The 18,228-nt window shown below is 43.5% G+C and overlaps 1 protein-coding gene across 2 annotated transcripts in view; it reads right to left on the reverse strand.

The window, feature by feature from the left end:
- The window catches only part of COG3 (component of oligomeric golgi complex 3), a 140,192-nt gene that overhangs the window by 107,611 nt on the left and 14,353 nt on the right, over positions 1-18,228 (reverse strand). For both annotated transcript variants that reach the window (XM_073614161.1, XM_073614160.1), the window contains exons 4-6: positions 9,175-9,340; positions 6,648-6,722; positions 4,190-4,282 (exon numbers count right to left, since the gene is read on the reverse strand). In XM_073614161.1, the coding sequence (XP_073470262.1) occupies positions 4,190-4,282; positions 6,648-6,722; positions 9,175-9,340 (334 nt within the window). The remainder of the gene's footprint in view (positions 1-4,189; positions 4,283-6,647; positions 6,723-9,174; positions 9,341-18,228) is intronic.

Here is an 18,228-nt window from a genome sequence, read left to right on the forward strand (position 1 = left end):
GAGGAGGATGAAGAGGAAGAGGAAGAGGAGGAGGATGAAGAGGAGGATGAAGAGGAGGATGAAGAGGAGGATGAAGAGGAGGAGGATGAGGATGAGGAAGAGGAAGAGGAAGAGGAAGAGGATGAGGAAGAGGATGAAGAGGAGGAAGAGGATGAAGAGGAGGAAGAGGATGAGGAGGATGAGGAGGAGGAAGAGGAAGAGGATGAGGAGGATGAAGAGGAAGGAGGAGGATGAAGAGGAAGGAAGGAGGAGGATGAAGAGGAAGGAGGAGGATGAAGAGGATGAAGATGAAAAAGATGAAGATGAAAAAGATGAAGAGGAGGAGGAAGAGGATGAAGTGGAAGAAGAGGATGAAGAGGAGGATGAGGAGGATGAGGAAGAGGAAGAGGAAGAGGAAGAGGAAGAGGAAGAGGATGAAGAGGATGAGGAGGATGAAGAGGATGAGGAGGATGAGGAGGAGGAAGAGGATGAGGAGGAGGAAGAGGATGAGGAGGAGGAGGATGAAGAGGAAGGAGGAGGATGAAGAGGAAGGAGGAGGATGAAGAGGAAGGAGGAGGATGAAGAGGATGAAGATGAAAAAGATGAAGATGAAAAAGATGAAGAGGAGGAGGAAGAGGATGAAGTGGAAGAAGAGGATGAAGAGGATGAAGAGGAGGATGAGGAGGATGAGGAGGATGAGGAAGAGGATGAGGAAGAGGATGAGGATGAGGAAGAGGATGAGGATGAGGAAGAGGATGAGGAAGAGGATGAGGATGAGGAAGAGGAAGAGGAAGAGGAGACTAAAAAAAGTGTCATTTTTTGACACAATGCCTTAGCAAATGAAGAGGAAAATGTAGAATAGTGATTGTTATTTATTAAATATTTACTGGAGGTGTATTTTTATAGTGCATGTGTTTTAAATGAAAATTGATTCGCTTATACACCTGTAATAAATATGCAGTGATTATAACATTTACTGTTTTATAAAATATGCTCTAATATATTACAGTTAGGGTTTACATCTAATTTATCCTCCCATGCATGCAGCATTCCATTCCATATTAACCCATTATTGGAACAGTAGTGATGTGGGAGTTACTTATATCCTACTGCTCAAGGTCATTGCCGAGGTCTGATTTTTCACACGTCATCACGTGGTCCACAGAGTTAGTCACTGCTGCAGATATCGGCATGCTGGGAGTTAGTCAAAAAGTGATGTGAATTTTCAGAAACATTTTTAAAAAACCATCCAAAGACAGGTAAATACAACTTTACTGCACAACATTCTCTACTAGTAATTTGATTTTTATATTACTTATCTACTAGTTATGCCAGTGTACTGTAAAAAGAAAATACCAAAATGATTATTTTTGTTTTAGTTATGGGCTTGACATTTTGCATGTTCCATTTTTGGAGCACTAGGCAAAACCACTACCACTAGGATTAATCATATCTTTTTTAGGCATTCCAAAAAAAAAAAAAAAAAAAAAAAAAAAAAAAGGGGGCACATTTAATTATCGAATTGAGGGCAAAGGCAATATTGTCTGCAGATGGAACGATAACAGTGTTGTCACTGTTGCCTTATCTGGTGCTGTTATCGATCCCCTGTGTCTTGTCAATCATTATTCCCAGAAACTGAAACAGAAGATCCAAGTTCAGCAGCCAAACATGATCAAAAGTATATTTCATGGGAGGCGTAGACAGAGCTGATGAAAGTAAGGGCATCAATCCATGAAAAGAAATGGTGTTCAAGCCCTTTTTTGTTCTGTTTCAAATTGGTCTTACAAAATGTTGGCAACTGCATAACACATAAGAAGTCAATGGTTTTTCTTGTGTCTTTGTCAACATGTGATATTCCATTATTTGGAGACTCACGGTCATCCTCCAGAACCTGGCTGAAGAGGAAAACCTGCTCAGAAGCATAACATTGATTCACATCATGATGGCATGAATCATGTGATAGTCAAACATGGAAAGCAAAGGCGGTGTGCTGAATGTCATAAGAACACCACTTTTCAATGTGAAAAATGTGATGTTGCCTTACAGGTGAAGTGTTCTGTTGAATATCACACTGAATAACAGGTGTCACCACCTCCTGAGACAAGAAACATGATTTTATAGTACATTTACAAAATAGCAGTGGTTTTGCCTAGTGTTCCATTTTTGGAACGCCACATAACTCAACAATGGAATAAAATTTAAAAAAATTCTCTCTAATTTTCTTGTTCCTTGATTTTTTCTAGGTAACATGAATTTCATGCACAAATTAAAAAAAAAAATTACAGGCATAAGTGTGTTAATCCCCCCCCCCCCCCCCCCCCAAAAAATAAATAAAAACATTGTAGCCAGCCTGCAGCAACACACTGCTATACTGTATATTAAATCCACAAATGATATAGAGTTAGATGATATCTCATATATATATATATATATCTCTCTCTCTCAAGTTTTTATTGAGGGTACGCTGACACCTAGTGTGCTGTGGTAACATGCAGTACTGAATGCTTTAAGGCAACACACTGCAATGAGATGTTTATGTGTATTGCCATTTATTTTGAATAGTACTCCAAACGCATAAGTATGTATACTCTATATTTGCTGCAGTGCATTGCAGGAGAAAAAAAAAAATAAAAAGATTGCAGGACCAATACTGATTACAGACCAAGAGCTAATGCAGCAGCAGTATAATGTAAAAAGTATTTGGTGTGCACTCTCCACCCTGTATAGTATTTGCATTCTAAATGGCTGCCATTGGTTACTACAATTTAATCTTTTATGTTACAAAGTTGAAATACTATTCTTATTAAAAAGCAGGCTTTATGTGGTTTCAAAAAAAAATGAATATGGACAATAGAATTAACATTTTTTTACAATATATTAAATCTGACAAGGCAGCTGTGCTTTATAAATAGGAAGTAGGAGGTAGAAAGAAGAAAAAAAAAAAGGCAGACATTATGATCACATACACTATATGACCAATAGCTTGTGGACACAAAATGTAAAAATGTACCTTTGTCTGGATTTCCTCCTGTAAAAAAGCAGTGCACTTCCAGATATGAGAGTGAGCCTAAGGCCCCTTTCATACATAGGGACCATTTGTCCTGTTTTCATCCATTCGTTGATGGATGAAAAATGGATATCCATGCATTCCTATGGAAAAATGGATGATCATCTATTTTCATCCTAAGGCAATCTTGTACCTACAGCCTTATAGCTGTATATCTGCAGTGTAAGCTATTATAACACTGGTGAAGTGGGGAGGGGGGTTAGGTGGACTTTGAAGAGGCAGTGACTGGGTAGAGTCACTGCCTCCATCCTTGGTACAGATAATAGATTTCCCTTTTCTTTTATCCATTATCAGACTGCTATTCTCCTGGGATTTGGTGAGCTCACTACCATGTGGGTCATGTTCTGCAGTGACGTGGAAGGCAAAGTCTTGCCTCTATCAAAATGGCCACCTCCACACAGCCCTAGTGCAGAATAAGGCATGGTAAGACAGAAATGGGTAAAAAGGTGCAGCAGGGAGGCCACAAGTAATACTAATGGCCTGTACACACAACCGGTTTTGCTGCCGGAATAAACTCCAAAGGTTTCTCTGAAAGAACTCCGACGGAATTCCATTCAAGCGGTCTTGCCTACACACGGTCAAACCAAAGTCCGACCGTCAAGAACGCGGTGACGTACAACACTTACGACGGGACTAGAAAAAGGAAGTTCAATAGCCAATAGCTTCCGTCCCGTACGTGCTTCAGAGCATGCGTCGTTTTTGGTTCGTTGGAACAGCATACAGACGGTTTTCCCAATAGGAATTGGTTCCGTCGGAAAGATTTAGAACATGTTCTATTTCTAGGTCTGTCAGAATTTTCGAAAAAAAAAGTCCGATGAGGCATACACATGATCGGAATAGACGATGAAAAGCTTCCATCTGACTTTTTCTGTCGGACATTCCGCTCGTGTGTATGCGGCTTTATACTTTTCCCTCTGTCAGCCTTTTTTTGGACACAGCCTCCACAGTTCAGATCTGGGTTAACCATTTCCTATTAAAGAGATTGAGGTTAAATTAGCCATGAAACTAGAAAAACTGAATTTTCTAGGAAACCAGAAAAACTAGAAAGAACGTTTCTTTGTAAGTAGACAAAAAGGTTGTACCATGCAAAAACAGAAAGAAGAGAATCATGCAACATGTATTTATGTAACAAACTAAACTTACGTGAGCAGAAATATAAGATATGCAGTCATCAAGCTTTGATAACATGGGTATAAATCCTTCACTATTCACAGATAATGTCGGGGAATTTAATCTCTATGTGAAAAAAAAACAGTTACACAAGCATTATTTCTAATATAGTTGTGAGCTGAAAGGCATAAAACTACAATGACTCAAGTATTAATATTATCTGCCCAGTTTGTGCAGGCTGGGGTTGTAATCACCCAACAGTTGGATGGTTATATAAATGATCGCAGATGGGCATTTTGTATTGTTTGCTACATAACCTGGAGTTTGAGGAGTCCTTGAGAGGCTCCAATATTGAAATCCCTGCATAATAATTCCCAGTTCTGCACACCTACCATGGCACTTACAAGGGGTCCCATTCTTTCTGCTGGATTTTAATTTCATTTTGTTCTATATTTTGGAGGACATAATAGGAAGAGCATGAACACCTATGGTGAAGAGGAAAAAGCGCACCTATAAAATAGAACAGGAAAAAAGCTGAACTGTAGTGGGGGAGGGGAGATTTCAATGCTAGAGTCCCCAAAACATAAGCCAGCAGGTGACTCTTCCTATACCTGCCCACTAGACTAACTATAACAAATATATCACTTTTAGGTAGGGTCTCTTGTCACTTATTATTCCATGACTACAGAATACTGCATGCACTACAAACTCCAGTTAATAAAAGTTTATGACGAGCCTTTGTTTAACATTGCTTTTAAAAGTTCAAACGTCTATAAAACTATGTTTAGAATGATTTTTTTTGTTTTAGGGCACCCCGCCTATCCATTTAATGCATGTGCTTCCATTGTGGAGACACTTATAAATTCATTAGTGTTAGGACTGCAAGCATACACAGGGTGCCGTGAAGAGGCCTTGCAGCTTATGCATGCGTTTGCAAATGCGTGCTAACTAAACCCCTGTTTTTAACGCAGACTGTTGGACAGGTTAATTTGGTCAGTTGGCAGACTGGTTGGTGAGTTGAGCTATGGTATGTTCTGTTTTTGTCTTTCATTGTTTGCCCTTCCATGTGCTCCTTACTGTGAAGGCCAGTTATAGGTGGGGGCAGGAGCCTTTTGGTTTGTTATTGGTGTAAAATTTGGTTCACGGACACACTGTACACCTTTGCTGCCATTGTGCTCTTGCTGGGTGTCCAGTGTGCTCCTGCTCCTTTAAGGGGGGTTGGGATTCCTCCAGGCCCACCTTCCCCCCCGCCTATCCATTTAATGCATGTGCTTCCATTGTGAAGACACTTATAAATTCATTAGTGTTAGGACTGCAAGCATACACAGGGTGCCGTGAAGAGGCCTTGCAGCTTATGCATGCGTTTGCAAATGCGTGCTAACTAAACCCCTGTTTTTAACGCAGACTGTTGGACAGGTTAATTTGGTCAGTTGGCAGACTGGTTGGTGAGTTGAGCTATGGTATGTTCTGTTTTTGTCTTTTATTGTTTTAGGGCCCCTTCAGACAGTCATTGAATTCTAAATCAGCCTTAAAGCATATTAACACACCTATAGCATTATTGAATGCTTAGGATGTGTTGTACAGGCATTTGTATTGTGTCGGGCAACACTCCTCAAACACCCGTGAGATGCTTTTTACTTTTTTTTTTTTTCAAGACTAACATGGGAAATGATAATTTTTGACACTTTGCGACCACACCTTAAAAGCACTATAAACGCCACGAGTACGTTTACAGTGCATTTACATCACACTTGTAGTGCGTTTCAATAGAAGTAAATGGAGGGAGTTGCAAAGCTCCAAGGCCTGCCAAACTCTGCAGGCAGCGTTATTTTTGCCTCACCGCAATGTGAGACAACGCTAACGCTGCAATGTGAACACCTTCATCTGCTTCCTATTTTAACAATTTTGAGTAGCATTAACAGGCATTTAGGAAGTTAAAACTGTGACCCAACCGTCTTATTTTCAACTCCTGAAAGAGCTACTAAAGTAAAAAAAAATGTAATGAAGAGCGCTTCTATGATACGCAGATTGCAGAGCATTTGGGGCTTTCAGATGTGACTATGTCTTGAAGCTTGTTGGCAGCCTGTTTATAACCATGTATCACTGACAATCCTCCCTCTGCTCGGAGAGAGGAAGGAGGTGTATCTTTTCTATGTGCAATTCAATTGCATAGTCGGACTTCAACAACATCAGTCTATTTTACAAAAATTTGCATAGAAAGTAGGAGCTCTAGTATGCAGCCACATGCTAGCTGCAACTGATAAATATAAAATATGTATTTTTAAAAATATTTTCCTGCTAAAAGGATTTTTTTTCTGAAGTATGATTTTAGTCATAACTTAGAACCTATTTATGTAAATACTACACATTACCTTTAAAAAAAATAAATAAATAAAGTTTTATTTACAAAAGAGGGTGCTATGATCTATTCTGGAAAATGAACAATGGTAAAATAATTCTCTCATACACACAAAACAAAAAACATACTTACTGTACTTATATTTTCTAACTCATTAAAATAGGAAAGTTTCTGTTGAATAGTTTCAGCAAGGTTTACAAGCTCAGACTGGAGAAAAAGAAGAAATAAATCACGTCATTGAAAACATCCAAATAGGAAAAACACCTCAATTATTTCTGTTTGGCTGATGTCAGTGATGTCAGACTGTGCCATTAGTGACAAAATCGCCGACATCAGAACTGGTAAGAGGTGGGCTGACTAACTGTCCCTATAGAATTGCTCTCTGTGAAACTACAGGTAACATCTTTTTCCTAGTTCTGGATAGATTCATAACTTTTTTCTGTTTTTTACATCCCTTCCTGGCCCAGAAACATGGCAGGAAGTGAAAGGATAGGCTCCCAAAGTGACATAACCGCTGTCAGCAGAACCCATAGGAAGATTTCACCTTTACTTTTGTGACTAACATTTTACAATTACCACCTCCTGTCCTGCTTACAATGCCAGGAAGTGAATTTCATTTTTTTGGAAAAGGAGACACACAAACCAGACAGAGGTTCTACCCCCAAGCCATCGAAAATGAAAAAAAAAATGTTTTGGCTGGAATCTACCTTTACAGAGAAATGAACAGCAGACAAAGCTTACAGCACACTTCTGTTAACATACAAAGCAAATTTCAATAGAAACATATTTGACAGTTTAGGACACCCTTTCTTGACCTTTATCCCAGAGAAACCTTTGAAATAATTTTTAGGTCTCAGGGAACCCCTACTTAAAGCGGAGTTCCACCCAAAAGTGGAACTTCCACTCATTTGTCTCACCCTCCCTTCTGTTGCCACAACTGGCACTTTCTTGGGGGGAGCGGATACCTGTCTTTGACAGCTATCCTGTCCCCACTTCCGGGAGTCTGGGCCACGGCGCATTACGTCACAGCTTGGCTCAGCTCCCTCCTCCCTCCCTTGCCCGCTGCTGGGCCAGTAGGAGAGCGCAGCAGTGCCTCACACATGCGCAGTTGTAATGCTACACTGCCAGGTTCCCTTACCCGCAATGGCAGCACCCGACAGCTGATGGAAACATCAGCTGCGGTGCCAACATCGCTGGACTCGAGGACAGGCAAGTGTCCTATTATTAAAAGTCAGCAGCTGCAGTATGTGTAGCTTCTGGCTTTTAATTTTTTCAGGGATGGGTGGACCTCCTCTTTAAAATCAATTTACTGGGTGTCAATGGAAAAAACAGCCCCTAAATTGGTGGCCATTACGGTGTGGTCAAAATGCCATCCTTGCCCAGCTAAAGAGATTATTGGTATCATGCAGCTGGCTCTGCCAAGTGGTGATGCCCCTAGAACTATGAAGGCACCATCAAATGGGAGATCAGTTACCACAGATCAATGAACCCCTAGAAACCTCTGAAGGAACCCTAGTTGAGAATGGCTGGGTTAGGGCAACAGTCGTATGTTATTAAAAATTATACAGATAATACCCCAGAATGGGATTTCAGCCAGTTTTTTGAAAATTTTTATTCAAACACTTTTTAGTTTACAGTACAGAATCAAATCCAGTGCTACAGTTACCAGACAAGGCTAAGGACAGCAAGCATGTAACTGCACTACACACCACTCTGCCACACACAGTGGAAATGTAAATAATTTTACAGTGCAAGAAACAGTTCATATTAAAAAGGTAGGCTGGTAAGCAGTGTATGAAAGGTGTAGCAAGGTTTATTTATTTGTGGGTATAGCTACAGTCAAATTACATTAAAGGAGAAGTAGGGCCAAAAGCTCTTTAGGCCCTACTTCTCCTGTGGGTCACAGGAGAGTACATAGTTCTGCACTCCTGTGGCCCGTAATCAGCCGACAGTGGGTCTAGTTTCTGGCGTGAACCCGACTTTCATTTCGATACACCCAGATACTTGGACCAGCAGCTGGCTCAGCATCTCAGCGCTCTGCCGAGAGCCTGATCCAGCTGCTCCCACCCCCCCACATCCCAGTGCTCCAGCGGGCGGTGAAGGGGCAGAGCAGAGAGCCGGTGACTGGCTGTGTCCCAAAAATTATTTTCCATGCAATCTATGAACAAAAAGGTGTAATAAATCTTAATATCTCTTGTAGTGTATGTTTCTTCTGCAATAAAGAGGATTTTTTTTCCCCAACTTTAGCTCCATTTTAAGTGCCCTTTCACACCGATATGTTTTTTCCTGCGTTTTTACCTTGCAAGAAGAACGCAGTAAAAATGTTTCCCTTTAAATCCTATGGGTCTTTTCACACCACACTCTGGGTGTGGTGTATTTTGAAAAGTCCTGCATGCTGCATCCATGGTTCGGTTTTGAAAACCACACAAAAAAAAAACAAAAAACGCAGCTTCCCTTTGAAACGAATAAAAAACGCAGTAAAATCGCAACAGCAATTCGCATTTTTGAGCCACATGTCCACTTTTCACAGGCGCAGGCGGCCCAAAAACCCACTAGTAACGCATTTGAAAGACAGCAAAATCACGGTAAAACGCGTTTTACCGTGATTTTGCTAAAGAGCAGTGTGAAAGGAGCCTGTGTCTCACTCTGTGTATCTTACCTGTTCTTTAAGGAGTTGTTCACAGGCTTCATGTAATGTTCCTGTTTTTGTGGACACAAACAAGTACTGTTTCTGAAGGGACTCCAAGTGCTGCAGCGCAAGATTTACATCATTCAATATGGAATCGCATTGGTCCTGGAACCCAGAAAGGTAATCTCTCATCTCTCTAGATAAAAAGAAAGTAAATAAAATAAATAAATCACCACCAAGGAAATATAAGGTCTTTAATGAGTTCACTTTCCCCACAGGTCGTATTACAAAGTTTGTTTTTTCCAAGTTTAACAAAAATGAGAAATAAACAGCAAGTAAAGGCACGTTGGGATAGTAAGAACTAGTGTGACTAAGAAAGGCACATTTCATCAGCAACTAGTGTGTCTTAAGGCCCATACACACGATCAGACTTTTTGACAGCAAATATGCAAATTACCTGTTTTAAGGCAACATCCAACCGTGTGTACGCTCCATCGGACAAACTTTTTCGGTTTTCACCTGACAAATGTTGGCTGTGCAAACAGGCAAACTTTCCGGCAATAAAAGTCCTATGCTGGGGGCGTGGTCTGGACATGGCCGAGTGGAGTTGTGTTCACTAGGAGCTCCCGGCCACCTCTCACCCATCCCGGCATTTCCAGCTCTTTTTAAAGCAGAATGCTCTCTTCTAAGAGACGAACAAACCGAAGGAACAAACAGAGAACCAGCCCGGCTACAAATACACCTGTTATAGGAGATTTCCAGAGACTTTTTGGGAGATCGCAACCCAGCTCCCCAGACCCCAAGATGGCGGGACCTCGTGACTCTCTCTCACAGACACCAGCCCTTTTGATGGATCCAGAGTCTTCCGAGGGATCAAGGAGCCCGGTGGTGTACCCAAGCTCCCCGGGCATGTCTACTGAGATTCGGGGGAACATGACCCCCCTTCCTGTCACCTTCAGGGCGGACGCGGAGTTAAAGGCAATCCTGCAGGCTCTCCCGACAAGAGCGGATATCGAGGCCTTAGTGGGAAAGGTGGAGGCCGCACATAAGCGTGAGTTGAAAGAAATTAAACAAGACATGCAATCCCTATCTTCCCGTCTTACAACAGGAGAGTCCTCTCTGGTGACCCTCGAGCAGAGAGTGGCCTCTTTGGAATCCAAAGACCAGGCTTGCGCCGCAGTGGACCTTCAGCTGCGCATGGAGGAAATGGAGGACCGGAGCCGTAGGAACAACCTGCGGCTCCGAGGCCTCCCGGAAGCAACGGGCCCATCAGACCTACTAGCCACTGTCACAGATATTTTCAAAAGAGTGGCGGGGGACCATCTGCCTGAGAGTGTGGAGATCGATCGAGTCCATAGAGCCCTGGGTCCGCGCTCGTCAGACCCTACCAGACCGCGCGATGTGATCTGCCGACTACATCACTACATTCATAAGGAGGCCATTTCTCGTGGTGCCTGGGAAGCAGGAGATATAGAATTTGATGGCGCAACAGTGAAGATCCTACCTGACATCTCCAGACCGACTCTCCACCGACGCGCCCTCTTGAAACCCCTACTCGACCTAGCCAGACGTAGCAATGCCACCTATCGTTGGGGATTTCCGCTGTCGGTCACCTTCCTCAAAGACCAGAAGTCATTCCTTCTGAGATCCCCGGAACCTCTGCCTGCACTCTTCACCTTCCTGGGAACAGACCCGATCAACATCCCCAACTGGCTGGATTACCTCCCTCGTGCGCCAGGACGAATAACCACCTCACAGGGACAAGTTCCTCAACCACAGAGACAACAAAGATACGGACGTCGTCCCCGCTCTTTATCTCAAGATGAGATACGGGAAACGTGAGTAGATGTGACTCTCTTCTATCTACCGCTGCTTAGTCTCCAAGACCCCATATTGTTTTTTCTCTCCCCTATATACTCTCACACTAATGATGTGGCTGACTCAGTACACCTTGTACGCCCACTACTACGCCACAAGACATTACTGAGAATCCCTCCTACTCATTTTTCTTGCCCTTTACTTTGATTCACCACCGCGGACATACCCCCTTTTTTTGCCCAGTTAGCCTCATGGCGGAACTCATGCTGTACTGGGGTCACGTTGTGCAGTGATTTTGGCTCAACCACAATGAACAGTACATTCACTGCGCTGGAGGATATCCTCTCTGTTGTGAGCCACCCCGTGCAGGGCGCAGGAGTTCAAGAGAACTACCATAGCCTAATACCTATACCACCCCATATATGGACGTCTCCTATACTCTCAACTATAGAATTTATTAGGATATCTTACCAGTTTGTAGAGTATGCGGTCATCTGCTTCAATGTCAAGTGAACTCTCAGTTATGTTGGTTTAGATGTTATAGTTACCTGGAGAAATGTATACCACTGCACTGTGGGCTGATGGTTCCTCCGCCTTGCCCAAGACGCGTACGGAACCCGGTCTATGGATGTAGGCTGAAGGGGTCATAGGAGCGCTCATTTTCAGTCATATTCCCACAAACAATTTCTAGTGGGCGCGTGACGAAGAAATGAGTGATTCACTAGCTTACTGTTTAGAACACAGGTTTTCTGGTGTCCAATGTTAATTTTCTGAGTTAATTTTAGCATTCCGTTTTTTATTTTCCTTTACATTGCTTACTACCGATGGGATGTCGGGGTGGGTGGGAGCTCTGGGCTCTTGTCTACAGGTTATTGCCCACCCACTCCCCACATAGGCCATTGTGTACAGCCGGGGCTCCGGCTCTGTATACATAAGAAAGTTATTAAGACTCACCTATTTAGTTGGTTATACGGGTTTTATTTGACCTAAACCCTCATATACCTTTTTCTCCTACCTCCTTCTTCTCTCTGTTCTGTTCTGTCTCTTTCCCACTCACTCCTACCTTTCCTCCCCCCCTCCCTTCCCTCCCTGGATTAGATTACCCCCTTTTTTACCCCGAGACATGGCGGTAGATTCTCTTGCGGTGACCTCTCTTAACGCCAGGGGCTTGAACACCCCGGAGAAGAGACGTATGTTACTCTGCGACCTTAAAAAATCTCGTACTGACATTGCCTTCATCCAGGAGACCCACTTTAAAACAGACAAATCCCCTATACTGCAGAATAGATCTTTTACCCGTGTTTACCATTCAACCAACTCCCAATCTAAATCTAGGGGGGTCTCCATAATGATTTCCAGCAAACTACCATGGGAATTTCAAGAGATGTTAGCAGACCCCGAGGGTTATATTTGTAAAGGGCTTGATTGCTGGGAACTAGTTCACATTAGCTACACTGTACGCCCCGAACGAACACCAGGACAGATTCCTTAAACGCACAATAGAAAAGCTGACAAAATACAAACAAGGCCAACTACTCTTGGGAGGTGACCTAAATGTCCATCTGACCCCTTCAATAGACACATCTTCTGGTAATTCCTCCTTCTCCCCCACTGCCAGGAAACGAATAATGCAGACTTTACATAGTGCTCAGCTGACCGATGTGTGGCGCCTCCAGCATTCAAGGGAAAGAGACTACTCCTTCTCTCCCCCACACAAGGTGTATTCCAGAATCGACCTTTTCTTGATGCCCCACGACCAGTTACACCTTGTGAGCTCCTCATCAATAGGTCAGATCACATGGTCTGACCACGCTCCCATTTTCCTCACATACATCCTCACAGACCGGCCCTCACCCAGATCCCTGTTTTGGCGTCTGAACGAGAGTCTTCTACAAATTCCTGAGGTACTGGAGGATGTAACCAAAGAGCTTGATCTCTACTTCCGGGAGAATGATACTCAGGGATGCGACCCCGGAATATTATGGGAGGCTCACAAGTGTGTCCTGCGGGGAGTTCTCATTAAACACGGGGCGTCCATAAAGAGAAAAAGAAATGAACAAATCACTAAATTACTCGCAGCTTTGGCCTCAGTAGAAATACAACACAAACAAACACCCACTCAGGACCTGGAGGCGCAGTTGATGACGCTACGTACACAAATAACAGACCTATTACGCTACAAGGCAAAAGCGGCCCTTCAGTTTTGCCGCAAACTCTCCTATGAATCGGGAGACAAATGCGGGAAACTATTGGCCAGATCTGTGAAAGAACTTAAATCAGCAGCTTATATCCCACAAATAATCGGCCCTGATGGCCAAAGAGCCACTACCCCAAAGCAAATATCCAAAGAATTTGGAGACTTTTACTCCAACTTATATAATCTCCCCAGCTCCCCTAGCAAACGAGCAACTGTAGAAAAATACATTTCAGACTCACAGCTCCCATCCCTTTCGGCTGAAACCCAGGAGATCTTAGATGAACCAATAACTTTGGAGGAACTCCAGTCAGCAGTGAAATCTATGAAAGTAGGCAAGGCCCCAGGACCAGATGGTTACACTGCTCAATACTATAAAGTCTTTCTCCCCATTTTAGGCCCACGATTAGTAGCTTTTTTTAATGCCCTAGGAGAAGAAGCTAGGTTCCCGAGTGAGACTCTTAAAGCCCATATTTCTCTGATTTATAAAGATGGGAAGGACCCGAGCGCATGCGGAAGCTATAGACCCATTTCCCTCTTAAATTTGGATCTAAAGTTATTCTCCAAAATAATTGCCACTAGACTGGCACAACATCTCCAAAACCTAATACACCTGGACCAGGTTGGGTTCATTCCCTCCAGAGAGGCAAGGGACAACACCATCAAAGCCCTTAATCTTATCCATGTAGCAAACGAGAACAAGACCCCCTGTATATTTGTGAACACCGATGCTGAAAAAGCTTTTGACAGGGTGAGCTGGAACTACATGTTTTCAGTTCTCCGCCATATCGGCTTAGGAGACAGGATGCTGACATGGATCCGAAATATTTATTCCAACCCCTCAGCCCAAGTAAAAGTTAATGGTGTGCTATCAAGCCCCTTTTCTATTGCTAACGGCACTAGACAAGGCTGTCCCCTTTCCCCCCTACTATTTGCCCTGTCCTTGGAACCTTTTTTATGCACTATTAGAGCAAACCCAGACATAACAGGGCTTCAAATAGGTGACTCCCACTGCAAAATTTCCGCATATGCGGATGATCTATTATTCTCCCTAACCAACCCAAGAATCTCTCTGCCAAACCTCATGCAAGAATTTAAAACCTATGGAGCCATGTCTCACTTAAAGATAAACTTCTCAAAGTCAGAAGCAATGGGCATTTCTATACCCCCCCGACACTGAGGGACTTGCAGTCTAACTTCAACTTTAAGTGGACGAATACAGCCCTAACATATCTAGGCACAAAGATTCCCTCTGACCTGTCACGAACGTTTGAACTGAACTTCCCACCCTTGCTGATTAAAACCCGGATATTATTAGAAAAGTGGAACACAGGTTTTCACTCCTGGTTCGGGAGATGTAATCTTTTGAAAATGTGCGTACTCCCTAAATTTACCTACCTGATCCAAGCATTACCCATTCATATCCCATCCTCATTCTTCAAGCAGGTCCAATCCCTTTTCACCAGATTTGTGTGGGCTCATAAAAAGCCCCGCTTGAAACATTCACAGCTCACGCTTCCCAAAAGAGAGGGGGGACTAGCATTACCTGACATTCGTCAATATTATCTTGCCTCTCACCTAGGGCGAATACTGGACTGGAGGAGAAATAAAACATTTAAACTTTGGGTCCAACTGGAACAGTCCCAAACACTGATACCTCTAAAGAGTGCACTATGGTGTTTTGATGCCCTCTCACCTAAATTGAGGTCACACCCTTCAATAGGTACCACCCTGAGACATAGCCACCAAACAGCCAGGCAGACCTCCCTCACAACAAAAAGCTTGCCTCTATTTCCTATCCTTGGCCACCCAAACTTCACCCTGGGATTACATACAGCAGACTATAACAACCTTAGAGACTCAGGTAGAGATCAAGCAGCCAAATTTATCATTGGAGGAAAATGGCCATCCATACATGATTTAACCAACCCAGCAGGCGACTACCACCTCCGTTTCTGGAAAGCTGCCCAACTGCACCATTTCCTCCACTCCCTACCAAAAACACAAACGTTTGTCCGCCAACTAACGACGTTCGAGGAGCTCTGTTCAGGAGAAGGCCCATTAGCCCATATTCTGTCCCAAACTTACTCATTATTAATCTCACCAAAAGAACAACCCCCACCTCCCTACTTAGCCAGATGGGAGAGAGACTTGAACTGCTCGTTTTCAGAAGCACAGCGACAACGTATAATTACACTTGCCCTTAAATCTTCGCTTTGCACTAAAATTCAGGAAACTAATTTCAAGCTCCTTACTCGTTGGTACCTGACCCCCTCCAGACTACAGAAATGCTTCCCTTCTTCCTCGAGCCGGTGCTGGCGCTGCGCTGAGGAGGAGGGAACCTTGATCCACATTTTTTGGTCATGCCCGAAGTTGAAAGACTTCTGGGGTGAAGTCAGACGGATAACACAAAAGTGCACAGAGTATATTATTCCAGACGAGGCCTCGTTCTTTCTCCTACACCTTTCCTCGATCCCCATCAAGAGATATGAGAAATCTCTCACACGCCACTTGCTCAATGCAGCAAAGACATGTATCCCACTTTGCTGGAAACAACCCTCTCCACCAGCCCTCTCGATGTGGCTGCGGAGAGTGGAGGACATAAAGAATATGGAAGACCTGATCCTTACTGCTCAACATAAACAAGAAACCTTTAAAAAAACATGGGACATATGGAACGCATTTATTTTTTCCGAGGAAGGACAACGCTTACTTGGCTCATAACTTCTCCCCCACACGTTTTAGGTGGACTCCGTTGGGACCGGTATACTGGTTTAACTACCGCCATGTCTCCTTCTCCCGTCTCCTTCTTCTCCCACCTCCCACTACTTCTCTATTACTTCTCTTTCTTCTTCTAAAACCCTTTCCCTTATCTTTCCCACCTCATCTCTAGTCTAGGGACTTCGGTCCCCATTTTCTTTAGAAATATGGAAAAAGTTGGGGGGGGGGGGGGGTGGGGGAAGTACCCCGGAGCTGTAGATATCAGCACATTGTCTCGGGTTTCTCTATTCCCTACCTGAAATATTCATATACTCGGAAGTTGCAGACCTAACTATGTACTGTATCATATTTTGTACTAATTTGACCCCTGTACAATGACCACGACAAAGTGCTTATTGTTTATGTTTTTTGTATCGGGGCCCCCACCCCTGTTTGGAGTTGAATAAACTTGATATTTGAAAAAAAAAAAAAAAAGTCCTATGCTGCAAAATCCTATCATGTGTACATAAGTCCATAGGACCAAAGTACAAACACGCATGCTCAGAACCAATGCAAAAGATCAGACAACAATACAGAAGTTGAAGGGTGGCGGTAAAGAGCTGAAAAACCACGTGATTTGGTGAAAGTTGGCTGAAAAAGTCCTGCCGTGTGTATGCATACCAAGTTCACGGCCAACACCCTTTGGGCAGAAATCCACAGAAAAGTTTGTTTGAAGTCCGATCGTGTGTATGAGGACTTAGTTACAAAGCGGGGATGAGTCAAAATAGTTTTCTAGGTATGCACAGGGAGGCAAGAAGCGAAAAGAACAATGCAGTGCAATAATATTTAATGAAGGGTGTTCTTTGCCATTGATGGCCAACACCTTAAAATGCAGGGTAGAGAAGGGTAAAAAGAAAAGAGAGGAAAGGAGGGGACCGCAAATGCTATTCTCTCACGAGTAGGGTGAGAGAATAGCATATAGGAGGGGCAGAGGGAAAGGATTGCCTGGGAGCAAGAAGTGGAGGGGGGGTGAAGGAGGGGCTCCCCACTTGGTCCAGCTAGGTCAAAATAATGTCAAGTCCTGTCTGTGTTCACTTGAGAGTTGTATGTAATCCAGGGATCCCAAACCTTAAGAAATTTAGTATGGGTATGGGTGAGCTTCTCATGCACCATAGTGCCCATGAGCCTGTGTCACACCTCTTTGTAATTGAGGAACGGTTGTTTCCACACTCTAGCCAGGAACACCACCAGCTTTCTCTAATTTGCAGTTAAAGAGGAGTTTCACCCAAAAGTGGAACCACCGCTTATTTGCTCCCCCCCCCCCCCTCCGGTGCCACATTTGGCACCTTTCAGGGGGGAGGAGGGAACTAGGACTTGTTTTTGACAGGTCCCCACGGCGAGGTCCCTTTTGGAAGGTCGGCGCTCCTCCTCCTTCCTCCGTCACTGAGCCAAATTAGAAAGCGCAGCACGCTTCGCACATGCACAGTAGGAAACCGGCTGTGAAGCGGAAATGCTTTACAGCTGGTTTACCTTAGTGGAGATGGCGGCAGCAGCACCCGACAGCCGATCCGAAAAAAAAAAAAATCAGCTGGGGTGCCAACATCACGGGCTCCCTGGACAGGCAAGTGTCCATATATTAAAAGTCAGCAGCTACAGCATTTGTAGCTGCTGACTTTTCATTTTTTTTTTCCCCAGGCGGAACTCCTCTTTAATGATGGAATCAGGTCAGGCAACAGGGCTTTCCAGAGGTTGTGGGCTAAAGTGATGTGAAGGGCTGATCGAATGGCCTTGGGACAGGACCACCAGATGTGAAAAAAGAAGCACAGAAAGTAGAAAGCTTAACCTAGGCAGCTATAGTTATGTAATCTGGATCATTATGTAAGTAGGAGCAGTAACAATAATCTGTAATATGCAATCATCAGAAATTAGTGTTGACCGATATTACCACATAGAAAATTTGTTTTTATAGGTCACTGCACTTTGGGCTGTTCCATACAAACATCCTTATATACAGTCAGGTCCATAAATATATTGGGACATCGACACAATTCTAATCTTTTTGGCTCTATACACCACCACAATGTATTTGAAATGAAACGAACAAGGTGTGCTTTAACTGCAGACTTTCAGCTTTAATTTTAGGGTATTTACATCCAAATCAGGTGAACGGTGTAGGAATTACAACAGTTTGTATATGTGCCTCCCAGTTTTTAAGGGACCAAAAGTAATGGGACAATTGGCTGCTCAGCTGTTCCATGGCCAGGTGTGTGTTATTCCCTCATTATCCCATTTACAAGGAGCAGATAAAAGGTCCAGAGTTCATTTCAAGTGTGCTATTTGCATTTGGAATCTGTTGCTGTCAACTCTCAATA

The sequence above is a fragment of the Aquarana catesbeiana genome, linkage group LG02 (genome assembly GCF_042186555.1).
Source record: "Aquarana catesbeiana isolate 2022-GZ linkage group LG02, ASM4218655v1, whole genome shotgun sequence".
In the NCBI taxonomy this organism is placed as follows: Eukaryota; Metazoa; Chordata; class Amphibia; order Anura; family Ranidae; genus Aquarana; species Aquarana catesbeiana.